General features: G+C 43.8%; 1 protein-coding gene across 2 annotated transcripts in view; it reads right to left on the bottom strand.

Moving 5' to 3' along the window:
- GOSR1 (golgi SNAP receptor complex member 1) overlaps positions 1 to 13,604 on the bottom strand; it is a 29,035-nt gene extending 15,431 nt beyond the window's left edge. Inside the window, exons 1-6 of one of the 2 annotated variants that reach the window (XM_048324608.1) lie at positions 13,537 to 13,604; positions 13,064 to 13,172; positions 11,359 to 11,446; positions 11,053 to 11,160; positions 9,871 to 9,962; positions 9,647 to 9,721 (exon numbers count right to left, since the gene is read on the bottom strand). In XM_048324608.1, coding sequence (XP_048180565.1) covers positions 9,647 to 9,721; positions 9,871 to 9,962; positions 11,053 to 11,160; positions 11,359 to 11,446; positions 13,064 to 13,172; positions 13,537 to 13,567 — 503 coding nt within the window. In that variant the 5' untranslated portion in view covers positions 13,568 to 13,604. Of the gene's footprint in view, positions 1 to 9,646; positions 9,722 to 9,870; positions 9,963 to 11,052; positions 11,161 to 11,358; positions 11,447 to 13,057; positions 13,173 to 13,536 lie in introns of both variants that reach the window. The other variant, XM_048324607.1, reaches the window with a different exon arrangement.
- Between the last annotated feature and the right edge of the window lie 485 nt (positions 13,605 to 14,089).

The following is a 14,089-nucleotide window of genomic DNA, read 5'->3' on the forward strand; positions in this document are numbered from 1 at the left end:
CCACTCTGAAAGCAAAGAAAGGTTCAAATGCTGACCCAAACTGCTGCTCTCTTTTGTGGGTTTTCTTTGAGTGTTAATTCAAGCACAAATCTGGATGCTAAGGAAATGCAATTTTGTCACACTGTCTGTTGCAGAAGGCACCAATCAAACACAAAACCCAGCACAAACATGAGCATTCATCAATGTATAAATTTGCTCAACATCATCACACCTACAAACTCTGAACACCTAAGTAAGCTTATTTCTGCAGATTACTGTATAGGGGAGTCTGATGCTCAGAAATCACTTTCAATAAGAATGAGGAATAGTTGCAAAATTGGAGAAGAAAAAAGCACAATACCATGTTGCTTTTAATCAATGCAAGCAAGTTGTTAAATCTAGAATGAAAGGCAGTAGAACAGAATCCATTGCTCTAGGCAAGAGTAAACCAACATTGTCTGGTGCTGAATTTCTTTCCAGATGGAAAGAAACCGTACATGAGGAAAAGAAAATACACAGAAGTCATCCCTTTCACTGCAGGGAAGAATCTGCCAAAGGATTTCCAGTAAAATAATCTGGTGAAACCTACTCCCTCCAACTGCAATCCTGGAACAAAATTCAGCTATAAATTCGACCTCTAGCTACATCACTAAGTAAATACCTCAACAGCTCATCAATTCCAGCAACTTGGATTTTAGATACACTAAGAAAAGCACTTTGTTTGCAGCCAACACCTGTAAACACAACTACATGTGCAACATAACCAATAAAAAGATTAGTAGTTCTAACTCAGTTTAAAGGAGACAAACAAGTACCAAGGGATTTTCTCCCTTTGCAGGGAGATCTCTGAGAGCAGGGATCCACCTTCACAGGTCTGAGAACACCAACAGCTGTTTCTCCTGGATTTCCAAAGGGTATAGCCTGCACCTCCACTGAACTGCACAGAGTTGTCTGGGAATTATCAACAGAGTGGAAGAGGAGCTGGCCAAGAAAGCTCTTTGGCATGCAGACGACTGGGAAAGTGCCTGAGAGCCCCAAGAGGGTGAGCAGCAGCAATACTTCTTCCTTTAAAGCAAATCTATAAGGGAATAAGAGCCTTCTCAATAAGCTGCAGCATTCAGTTTACCCAAAGAACGAAGGTAAAAACTTAAAAAATGAGAACAGCTCCTACTGTCTACATGAAGTGCAGCAGCTGGTTGAGCACAAACCCAGTGCCAGGATGGCACCACATAATGAGGCCTCGATTAATGCTTGGGAAAGTTCCTGGAGAGATTGACCCTCCCATATAATTGCTCCATCTCACCCATAGGAACGAAGTGAAATGAACTGAGGAGGGCAGGCCTTACTGTAAGTCATTATCAGCAACCACAACTGTCAGAACAATTCCAGTAACTTCCTAATGGACTCTATCGGCATTTCCTCAAATTTTACATCTGCACGCACTGCCAGCAGTCAGTGGCACGGCTGCCTGCGTTATTCCCGCTGGTTTAAAACGTGGAATTTAGGTGGGACCTTTTCCTAAAGGGAAAAACCCTCAAAACCAAGCAGCACAAGGCTCTGATATCTGACACTGACCTGACTAAAACCGAGCTCTCCCAGGATAACCTGTCACGGCTGATTTGTTGGGCGCACACAGACGTGAGATGCTCAGCTTACAACAAACACAAGCTGTTTGTAATCTGTGCTGTAACAAAATAGATTGTATCACTTTTCTAGCTCAGTGTTTTTTGACTACAGCTTGGCAAAGCTAAAGAACTATTTCACTACTCACACACTCCTAAGTAACTGGGAGAACACAAGGGGGAATGTTTTCTAGAAGAGCCTGATAACATAAACAACTTCATAATTAATATCTTTTTAATTTCCAGTCAAGCTAACACAGAAATGAAGTGAGAAGTATCCCTAGGATGACAACCCCACTTTAATATAGTATGAAAACCTAAAACCCACACTGACAGACACGTGCTCTGCTCCCTAACTGCATTTTCACCTGCTGTGGTTTTGAGGGTTTTTTGGGAGAAGCTCTGTGGCTTTCATCAAGGATTTGGCCGAGGTACTTGATTTACAACTCTCTACCTGCCTGTTAATTAAGTTTCAGAAAATTATTCTTAAAGCTCCATAGTTAACTCTGCAACATAACAAACACTTGTGGTTCAAAATGTAAAGTGCACATTACATTTAAACCACGCACAAGCCAAATTCAGGATGCAATTCATTAATGGGTAAAGATCGCAGCATTCTTCTTCTGACCCAATTTCCCAGCGTTCTTAGGGCTTTTTATCTGAGACTGAACAAGATGCATTCTTCCAGAAGTGCAACCATACTTGATGTAAACAAGTCTCTCAAGTGAGAGGAAAACACTCTGCATCCTTCAAATCACAACAGAACTAAGGTCCTTGAGAAGTTCTAAACAGAACTCTATTATTAGGCTAAAATAAGGATGCTTTAAGGGGAATTTGGATCTAGTTCTGCTTAGGATCGTGGATTTGATAGAACACGAAGATATCTGCACAGCAACCATTCAGCAGCCAAGAATGAGGAGAACCTAATTCTGATGCATTAGGAGAGGCAGAAATTAAATAAAACTCAAGAATGACATTTATGCAGTAGTGTGGTAACTTTCCAGAGATACACTCTGTATATGAGAAAATGGAAATAATCACTATTTAACATACCCATGCACATCAAATTGAGTTCAACAGCTTGTTTTTACTGGAGGATCCAATAGCAAATAATGAACAAGCACTTCTGGCCCTAAAGAATAATGAAGTGCACAGCCACACTGACAAAAAAACGACATACTGCATTAGAATAATAAAAGTGATCCTCAGATTGCACAAAAGGAATTCTATAAAACTCCACAATTGTTGACTCTGTTGAAAAGCTGCACCTGCTTTTCAAAACCAACCCATGCAGGATGGATTTCAGCACTCATGAAAGCCCTAATTTCAATACAGACCTTGGAGGGGGGAAGCTGTCCTAGTTAAGAAACAGTGTTGAAAGGAAAGCTAAAAACAAATAAAACATGCATCACCGACTTGTTTATTTCTGAAAGGAGCAAGAAACTTCAGAAGAAACCACAGAGCCCTGAAGTTTGAAGTGTGGCTTTATATCCTTCCCGTCCCCCAATAAGAACAAAGTGCTGTTTCTAAGGGGAAGCCCAGAATCGAGAACCAGAGCAGACTTTTTTCCCATGATACATTCAGGTAATCTTTCACTCTGTGAGGGTTTGCTCTTCAGCTTCTGCAGACATTCATAAAGACCTACAAGAGTTTCCATAGCCACTTTCCCTGGGGTACATGGAATTCCATCCATAAACCTTCACTTTTTATAAAGGTGAAAAGCAAACAATGAGCTTGAAGCTCTTAATGCTCAATGTGTGGCTGCATCCTTTGTCACCCAGATAATTCAGTTTTGTACTGGAAGTTACAAAGGAAATTCCCAAATTAAGTTTTGTGCTGTCTGTGGTGGGTTTGATGCTTTTTTTTTCATTTGGTATCCCCATCACTTTAGACATATTGAGGTATAAAAATGTCACAACAGTCATCAGTGTCAGGCAAATTATTGATTACAGTAGTGTTAAAGCAATCCAACTATCAGCAAAGCATGCAAATAAACATTGAAACATAGAATCTTTGGTTTAGTAGTTTGGGGTAGGGTTTTTTTAAGTCCTAAACAGGAAGATTAAAAGAAATAGTTGATTTTACCTTAATGAAACTCAAGCTATTTTTAGAGGAAAAAAACCTCTTAAATCCTGAATTGCTTGGCTGATTTTCATGATCTTTTATTAAGTTATTTATAAATAATAATAACAATAATACCCAAGAGAGCATCTTCCCTCATTGCCTGGAAGCTTTGAACCTCCCCAAATTCTCATTAAACTACTTCAATAACTTGCTCATACAGTCATATAATTACACACAGTGAAGCTTCTCCTTTTCCAGGAGACAGGAACGGTCTCCCTCTCTGAACAGTATTTACTATTAAAATAAGAAAACAGCAAATTATTCTCAGCCTGGTGCTGCAGTTGAGTATATGATGTGCCCAAGTGTCATATTCAGTCTGGGACTGTTACAGGAGAAGCTGATCCAGCCACTTCCAGAGTGGCCTTGCATCCCTCTGCCACGAGTCTTCAGGAGACAGAGGTTCTGCCAGCAGCCTTGGCAACCCCAGGCAGAGATAAGGCTAAAGGAAAGAATCACTGATGCAATCAAAAAAATTCTGCAGCAATAGGAGACAGAGCAGCAAGACAGACTAGAATTTTATTTTGAAACAGGATTACAGGAGAAGCTGTTGTGCATCCTTAAGTGAGCCTTTGCAACACCAAAAATCCTCCTTTGCTCAAATCCCTTCTTTGAAAACCATTTTCTTTGTGCTGCTGCTCAGACAGAGCACACAGCCCTGCCCCAGAAGTCTGAGTTGCTCAGTGGTTAAGGCAGTAAGGTGATAACCACAGCCATCCTGGCACTGGCACACACTTTTAATGCAGCATTTCTCAAACTTCCTTATTCCAGAAACAAAGAAACCAAGCCAGTGGTGTTTGGGAAAACAGTGGCACACCGTTGCCAGAGCTCTTGCAATTAATGGCCAGCAGAGAGACCCAGATTCCCCAATCCCTCCTCGCACTGTAACTTCCACTTCAATGGGCTAAGTGCTGCAGCCCTTCGCCAGCACTGCACAGAAGGTCTGCACCCAAAGAGCACCAGAACCAGTGCAAACCCTCCAAACCAGCGCCATGGAGGGCTCCTCTGTCCTCCCAGGGCAGAGCTGTTTGGGTTTTTTTCATAACTGCTACAGAGCAAAGAAGATTATTCATTCCCAAGTGCTGCTTCAGTTAAAATCTGCATTCAAATTAAGAGAATGGAACCACAAGAACGTCGCATTCTGCTCTGACATGAACAAAAAATAAGTTTAATTAAGAGGTAAGTTTGGTAATTAAAAAAATTAAAAAAAAAAAAAGCCCTTACGAGGCCTGACTAAAGTGGAGCTCAGCAGTTCTGAAGCTGCGGAGCAGGCAGGCCAGCAGGAACCCAGGGAAGAGGCTCATCACATTCCTCCCTCCCTGCTGCTTCCCCAGCCACCTTGGGATGGAAAAAGGAATTGGTGAATTAGCTGTTTTTTCCTGCATCCTCTGTTTCCAAGAGAAGATGAAGAAGATGTAGTGGTGAATTGTGTGTCAGCTGGAGCAGTTGCTGCCCAGGCATCTGTGGGTCCTCCCCTGCAACTGGAGGTGATGGGAAGGGAGGCAACAACAGTTCTCTGGTCTTAATCCAACACTGAAGTTCCACTGAAATCCACAGGAACCTGAGCAGCAACAGCACAGTGAGTGGAAATCAGGGCATGCAGAATAGAGAACAGGAACAACAAAAGAAAAAAGTTCTATTAAGGTAGAAAACTGGCAGCTTTTTCCCAAAAGATCAAGTCACCTGTAATCAAAAACCCTTCAAGGCGTCTCTGCATATTGTTGAGCTGATTTCTCTCTGCAAATCAGTGCTGAAGTGAAAATTTGTAAGGAAAGACAAAATTTAGAGGAAAACCAGTCCGTAAGTCACTCCCTCTGTTAAGATCTTCCCCATATCACCAACAAAGTTTGGAAGCAGTTTTCCTGGTGATTATTCTCGACCGAATGTGCCCCTTTCTGCCCAAACAACAGCAGGAAATCTGAAATAGTTCTGCTGATAACAAAATGCCATAACGAAAGTAATGAAAGTATTTAGTACTCCAGAGTACTTCACATACGTGAAGTACTGCACAAACATTAGTTTCTCCTCATCATCTCAGGTATGTATTATTAATTAGCACCATTACACAACTGCTGCAGGTTCCCATTATTTCTTTTGCTCACTTCTCTGATTCCTCTTTTCTCTTTCCCATGCAGCACACGTCCTTCTGATTTGTTTGCTCTCCTCTTTTTCCTCCTTCCAAAAAAGTTTCTTACCCACCTACTCTGGCACCCTGACCCTCTCTGTGCCAGTTTGAAACACTTTAAGACACACAGGGGTGTCTGAACACCTGCAGCAGGTTCATCTCATCTACCTGCATCACTCACACACGAGACTTCAACTAAGAGGACCTTTTTTTTTTAATTTTTACTGGATAGATTCACAGGCTGCATAGCAACACTCAGCAGAAACATGCAGTCACCTGACAATTAAAAACACAGCTAATGATATCTGCACCATACAGGCACCTGCTTCACCACCAGCCACTTCTTTTAGAAAGGGAAAAATGACTAATTTTTGAGTGCTGGAACTGAGTAATAAAGTAATAATCACAATGACAGAATTGGTGTGTTTTCACCTAGTTTTACAAGGAATTCATCATAAGTAATAACATCTTTCACTGCAATCTAAACTTCTGAAGACTTCACCAATTTTTACACGAACTCATCAGTATCACCTGGTATCACTCACCTACAACACAAGGGAAATTTTCACTCACATGCACACACAATATTGCAAATTTAATCAAGCACATTAGTTCCTTCTTTGCTGACTTAGACTATAACTCATCAATAACTGCAGAATTTCTCAGGGCAGACTCTAAGTTGACAGAATCGTTTCCTCTGAGGCAGCACTTTTCAGAGCAGTTTTTAAAATGCTAGGCTAGATCTATTCATCAAAATTGTTTTCTTTAGATGGAAAACAGCATTAGAAGAAAAAGGATGACTTGTCTGGACCCCTGGCCAAAAGCACACAGAGAAGATGAAATACCTTTAGGGAATGGCACAGACCCAAGAAAACAAGATTTCAAAAATGAACAGCAAACATGACCTCTCTAGATTCGGTGTTTCTATCTGCATCTGACATGCCAAAAAATCTGAGGTATTAGGTAAAAATATTAACAGGCCATCAGTAATCAACAAGATCAACCTGCCAACCTTATTTTAATTAACAGGGGTTAATATTTTCTTTAAAAAAATTTATTTCTCCAGCGGTTGGTAAAGCTGTTTTTGAATTCCCTGGGTAGAACTTCAACAGGAAACTGAGTGACTTGGAAACTTCTATCCACAGCCAGAAGAACTTCTAGACAAATCTCCTTTCCCAACAATGAGCTGATTTATAAAATGGACTGAGCAGCAGTGAAGCTTTCAAAGGTAGAAGAACACGACGTGTTTTGTCTCACCCTCCCCGGTGTGGGGTGTGGTGGCGCGGGGCCCCCTGTGCCCCCTGCCCGAAGGCTGCCCCGGCTCCATCGGGATCCCAAGGTGGAAATCCCTGCTCCTGCCAGCAGCACTGACACAGCAGCCAGCCCCACCCTGGGAAAGAGAGGCCAAATGGATCCACGATCCTCATGGCTTAATGGAAAGCCAGGCATAGCCAGGGTTTGCACAGCGCTTTTCGTCATTTGCTGCATGCCTAATGTGTGTTGGAACCTTTTATTCATCAGTATCTTGTACTCACAGATTTTTCATTTCCTCTCCTCTTTTAGGATTACCTACATATATAACATTAAGAGGATCTTCTCTGTGGTGTTCACAATGTGACACAAAAATGAAAGAGGCAGATTTAGGCAAAAAAGCAGAGGAGCTTCCTGTCTCTCCTCTTCCTCCCCAGTGAGATACCCCACAAACAATCCGACCCTGCAGTTTTTTGAAGGGCATTCATGGGAAACACAGCCCAGAGAAAACCCCAGGTTGTGTTTATCCTGTCTCACGTGGTTGTGCATAAAGGAAAAGGCTGACAGAAGAGCCTGGCACTCCACAGTGGGCAGCAGTTCACACATTCTCTTATGAGATCATGCAATAAATATGTAATAGGTCAGAGTACTTAATATCAGAAATTAAACAGGGTCAAGACCAAGTGAATCCTCCAATATCAGGTATGAATACATAATTCCTGTGGTGTTATTACACTGCTTTTTAGAATGTAATAATACACTGTAAACTTTATGTTCCTGTGCCTGTTTTTCAAGCTCTCTTCATAGACTTCACTCCACTGAAAACACTTGGATTTTTACTCCCGTGTCTTTGTGTAAATATATTCGTCATCTACTTCTGTCAATTAGTCTGGCACCAGGATTTATTGCACAACAAATATTCAGCATCATGACTCACACAAAGCTTGTCAGTTTATCCTAGGAGCATGTTTGGTGTAATTTGCCAGCTCCTGGTGATTTCTTGGGACCTTTTCTTAGCTTTTACGGCTTTTTGGCATGAATAGCTCATTAACTGCTTTCTCTGAAGACAAATGTGTTGAAACTCTCTAATAATTTCCTTTGCCAGTATCTTTTTCTGAGCTTACTGATCCTCAATTCAAGAGTTTTGCAAGCTTTGATTTCTTGCCAATGTTGTCTTCTCCTTTACACTGGATTTCTTCACAGTCCTTACAGTTATCTCCACCTTGCAGAGCAGTCTATGATTGGTTTTGGCCCTGTTTACTAAAGATCCCCAACTCACACTTATTTATTGTTTTCCTCAGTGTTGTGGTGGGTTTATTTCAAGTCTTAGCAGTTTCAAATAATCACTCAGATGGTTTTAAACTATTTCTAAAACTGCCTTACTTTTATTTTTCATGCATTTTAATCCTATAAACATACTGCAGACTTTAGCATATTTAGAAGACCAAATAATCAATGCCTCAGTAAAGGTTGGGCTCAAATTCTGAAGACATCTGCCAGACAATGTTTACAAAATGCTGTAAATTTTCCACCCTTAATTTCTGCAAACGTTTCAAAATAATGCACTCAGGGTAATATCAGTTTCTTAGAAGGGTATTTTACAATTCCAGAAACATTTGACCATTTTATTTTGAGATTATGCTTAACAGCAGTCATAATTAAAGCTTTAAATCAGCTAATTTCTAAGTTGTAAGATATTAAAGAAAACTGAGGATGAAGCAGTAGTAAGCCACAACTGAAAAAAAAAGAAGTTTTAATGTCCTGTAAAAGCTTTTTGTGCAGTTCTGGGTATAAGTTTAAATATAAGAAAGCCACAGGTAATTTTTTATTTGCTTGTTTTTTTAAATGCAAGCCTGCCCTCTCGTGTGAGCCTGAGGTTTAGCACAATTACAGGCACAGAGAGAGGCAGGAAGATCAGAGCTGCCTCCTGACTCTCTAAAAACCACAAACCCTTCAGATCTTTGCTCTCACCTGCGCTGTTTTTGCAGAACAAGGGCACACAAAGCAGCTACTCACAACTTAATGCCCTCTCTGCGACAGGAATAAGAACAAGGTGCCTTCTATTTTTGCTTGTTATCTGGTAAACTAGAGTCAACTTGTAAATATTTAACTGCATAGGTAATTGTGGAATTAATCTCTTCCATCACCTTTTGTCCACATTCAGTAGAGACAAAAGGAAAAAAGATTTTTCTTTGTCTGACTGGCAAAACAAAAAAGGAGAGGGAAACCCAGCCAAATCATGGGAATTTCTGTTTCATTTCTTAAACTTTATCCCAGTCAGTGTGAAAGGCATCTATCTACTCCCTTGGGAAGAGGAGGAGGTCTGAGTCACAAGTGACTTGCAAAAGCCCCTGAAGACAACACAGAACTGTCACTGACAAGATCCTAAAGCCCAAATCATTGACATCACCATGACTATTATCTACCCCACACAGTTTGTGCTCAGCACAAGCCATAAATGTTTATCCAGCTGTATGAAATCCAGAATGTTTCACCTCCCAGAAAAGTCAGGCACCTCCAACACAAGTAAATAGGAAACAACACCTACTTCCGAAGGTGTTCGTGCTCCTTCAGGAACAGTTCTGTTCTTCTGTTGTTCACACCAGACCCGCTTTTATATGATCTAAAATCCAACAGAACAGAACCTTAATGAGAATTGTGAATCCAAGGAACTTCTTTTGCTTTATTCAGAGCACAGACACGTGAGCTATGCCAAGCATTCTCTCCCTCTGAGGACAGTCCCACACCTTTGCTGGGGCAAACACAACTTACTCGATATCTTTCCGTACTGATCCCAACAGATTCTCCCTTTCTCGTATTGCCAAGAAGTTTGCTTTGGTTTTGTGGAATTCATGTGTGTAATCCTGTAATAATAAACAGGTATCCCAAAATTAGGGTACTGAGGTTAACTGAACAACGTAATACACCCACAGGAGATGCAGCCACCTTTAAAATTGTCAACTGCTCTCTAATACGAAGTGCAAGACCAGCTTACAAATTTAACAGCAAAAATGCTGGAAGTTAATGCAAAATATTCTTAAAACTCACTGCTCTTAGGGCAGTTGCTAAATTTGATGGTTGCAGCTACAGCTGTGGAGGGAAATCCACTGTATTTCTTTCTTCCAGTTTCAGATATCCTCACCTTTCTGATGAATTAGTTTGTGTTGGAATTTCCCATCAGAAGCCCTAACAAAACCTACTTCTTTGGTGTGGTGAAGATGTTCTTGAGTTTATTCTGTTGTTACACCAGATTAAAATAAAGTCTTTTCTGAGCAGCGAAGATGACTTTTAAGTTGCAATTTTAAATTTTAAACCATTTCAGGCAACTGGTATTTCTCAAAACTCAATTTAATTGGCAGCTGGCATGCACCAAAACCATTGTAACCATTCATACAAATGCTATTGCTTTTCACACTGTGTATTGATTGCACAGATACCAGTCAGAAATCAGACTGTACATGACCAGCCAAACAAAATATGCATTTTAACATCACCATGTTATGACATGTAAACATCACCAGTCTGAAACATGGTTAATTTATAGCACTGACTGGTAGCTTTAACCATCACATTTCCTTCATCTCCCCTGAGAAGCTTAGAAGGTTTTACAATCGTGTTTTCTGAAGTGTGATGCTCCCTTGCATGTTGTTACGTGACAAACCACACAGACAAGGTAATTCATTACAGCCCTTTCCCCTCTTGCTATCTAAAATCCACCCAAATAAGGCAGCACCCTTTCCTGTTCTTTCTTAGCTAAATTCTAGTCACCAATAAAACATAAAAAGCACAACTCAGAGTTCAGCGGGTGCCTGGAGAGAAGGAAAGCAAGATGGAATCAGTGGCATTCACACCTCCTGGTGAGACACTCCAGCAAGCTGTGATATCAGCATAGATAATAATAATTATTTTAACCAAAGAAAGAACATAAAGGCAGGGGGGAGGCCCGTTTGTTACCTGCAGGATGTCCCTGTGGCGCTGCAGCGTGTGCATCAGCGCCGCGTTCAGCGACGGCACGCCCGCACTGTTGGTGTACTCTGCCATCTTGTCATTTATCCCAGTCAGCTACAGCAAGGAAAAACACCCCAGAAAACGTGAAATGGCTTCTTCTTGCAAGAAAATGACAATGCACAAGCTAAAGGAGCCAGCTAGACATGCACACCTTGTCTAACACCCACACTCGGATTTCCTAATATCCATCACAGAAACCCGGACTGTGACATTGCCTAAATGCTGAAATAAACCCAAAGTAACTCGAGTTACCCTTCCCAGAAGTTGCTCAATCTCCACAGCCATGGTCTCAAACATTCTGTCCTGGCTTGATCCATTTAGTAGAGGAGTTGTGTCAGAGCTAAGGAGAAGAAGAGGAGCAGTCACTGAAAAGTTGCATCATTTCATGAATGCCAGAAATGAGGAAGCACCAATGACAGGGGTTGGAAAGCTCCACTATACCCAGGTTTGCTAGAGATGAAAGAAGTGCTGAAAAATTACATTTTCTTATTCTGTGTGCCTTTAACTCTTATCTAAATGCATGACACAGTATCACCTGCAGGAAATACAACCTTCCCGTTGGAAGAAATGCCTGCCACCACACACGTCTGGTACCAGCGTCCTCCTCCCCCCAACTTTTAAGCTTGATTTATTTATTTACTGGCAGGAGGGAGCACTGCACTGTTAGCATGTTACTCCAGCAACATAATTACACCTCAGTAACACCCGTGTTAGGACAACCCCCATGCCTATTAAGCAATCAGTGTCCCACAGAGCAACACAAACCACACCATTTACCACAATTAGTTTCACACACCTTCCCTATTTGCTAGTAAAGATAAACTGAAACCACAAGGAAAAGTCACATCTCAGACCAGCCTGCAGAACTGGCAGCTAACAGCCCTCAGAGACTACTCATGGCTCTGGTAATCTGCCTTGAGTAAGAGAAGTAAGTTTGGCACAGGACAGCAAAAATAACGAAAACAATTCGATTACATGGCAAGTAGCAGCACAGAGGCAGACACAAAAGTGAAACTAGAGCTCTGATTCAAGTTCTGCTGAGGTGCTCTCAGGCTTCCAGAACTAGAAATTGAGGGAGGGGTTCAAAATTCAGTCATTAAATTAAATAAAAAAGAAAAGTATCAACACACATACCTACAGCAGCAACACTCACAACTGATACAGTTAACAAGCAAAGAAAAGGTTGCAAATGGACAAAGAGTTTGGTAATTCCTGCTGTGGAACTGCAGGGAAGAGCTCACCTCTGGCTCACAAGATAGACTTGAAGAGTTTTACCACATTAATTCTTCAGTCAAACATAAATGTGACCAAAGCAAACAGAAACTACCCATGTATATACACACAGACCATGTATATATACACACATCTAACAACACATGTGCAGCTCTCATTATTCTCATTGACATCGTCCCTGTCCATGGCCGAGGGATTGGAACGAGAAGATCTTTAAGGTCCCTTCCAACCCAAACCATTCTATGGTTCTGTGATTATTACTCACCTCAGGAGAAAGACAGGAAGAAAGAGCCACTCGTTTTGAAGAGGGCTTGTTCCTTGCACAGCTGCTCAGTGCTCCAGTTCCCTTAAAACTGGGATTACAAATAGCACACCAGCCCACCTGGGAGCTGTAACACTAAATTCCCCTAATACCAAGTACCTGAAAACCTCCTGTTAGTTTAATAGAAGAAAAACTGGGAATTAAGCCCATGTAACGAGCATTAAAAAGCTCACTGAGCCCACACAGAATGAAGTTTAAATCCAGTTTTCCCCAGTGACCTGTCACCCACAGCCCTCCGTGACTCACACACCAACATCACATCAAGAGCAACACCAGCAGCTGCAAGGAGCTTCCCAAGAAGCCAAGCGTTAAGAGCCACAGGTGGGACCAGCAAACGATAAAACCGCACCAAGCACCACAGGCAGCGTTTAAAACATAAAAGAAACGGGTTAGTACCTATACCTGTCGCGCCTTCCGTCTCGGGTGCTGCTGTAGCTGGTGCAGAGTTTGCTGAAGGAGACCAGCTTCAGGTCCAGCTCGTTCTCCAGCTGCCTCGCCTGCTTCCTGAGATCTGCACGGGGCAGGGGACAGTCACGGACCCGCACGGGGACCCCGCGCCTCCGGGGGTCCCGTTCTCACAGGAAGACAAACCCACAGGGAGGGGGGACCCTCACGGCTGGGGGAGCGCCCCACGCCCACAGGAGGGCGCGGCTGGACACCCGCAGCCCCTCACCCGCAGCCCCGGGAGGGTCCGGCGGGGCCGCCCCGCCGCGGGGCTCAGCAGGCACCGGCGCCTCATAGCTGACGGGCCGGCACCACCCGCGCCCGCCGGTCCCTCGGGAGAGAGCAGAGGAGCCCCAGCGGCGGTCCCGCCCTGCCGTGCCCGGGCCGTGCCCCGGGGGGACCCCGCGCCCGCCGCCCCCCGCCCCACTCGCCTTCCCAGTAGTTGCTGCTCCCCGCCGCCATCTTTGTTGTCCAACGTCAGCGCGGGCCGGGCGGGGCGGAGCGGCCGCGGGGAGCGGGGCAGGCCGGGACGGGCGGGCCTCCCGCGCCAGCGCCGCGCAGCGGCCGGGCGGGGAAGCGCCGGTGCCAGCCCCGAGCCCGGTCCCCATCCCCATCCCAATCCCGCTCCTCCAGCCCCGACCCCCATCCCCATCCCAATCCCGCTCCTCCAGCCCCGACCCCCATCCCCATCCCAATTCCGCTCCTCCAGCCCCGACCCCCATCCCGCTCCCGCTCCTCCAGCCCCGACCCCCATCCCCATCCCGCTCCCGCTCCTCCAGCCCCGATCCCCATCCCGCTCCCGCTCCTCCAGCCCCGACCCCCATCCCCATCCCGCTCCCGCTCCTCCAGCCCCGACCCCCATCCCCATCCCCATCCGGACCCCGGTTCTGACTCCGCTAATCCGTGTCCCGCTCCCCCATCCTGCCCGCCCAGGGCCCTCGAGCTTCCCCCGCCCCGTTGTAAGGAAGAACGAGAGGACGCACG

The sequence above is a fragment of the Corvus hawaiiensis genome, chromosome 20 (assembly GCF_020740725.1).
Source record: "Corvus hawaiiensis isolate bCorHaw1 chromosome 20, bCorHaw1.pri.cur, whole genome shotgun sequence".
Lineage (NCBI taxonomy): Eukaryota > Metazoa > Chordata > Aves > Passeriformes > Corvidae > Corvus > Corvus hawaiiensis.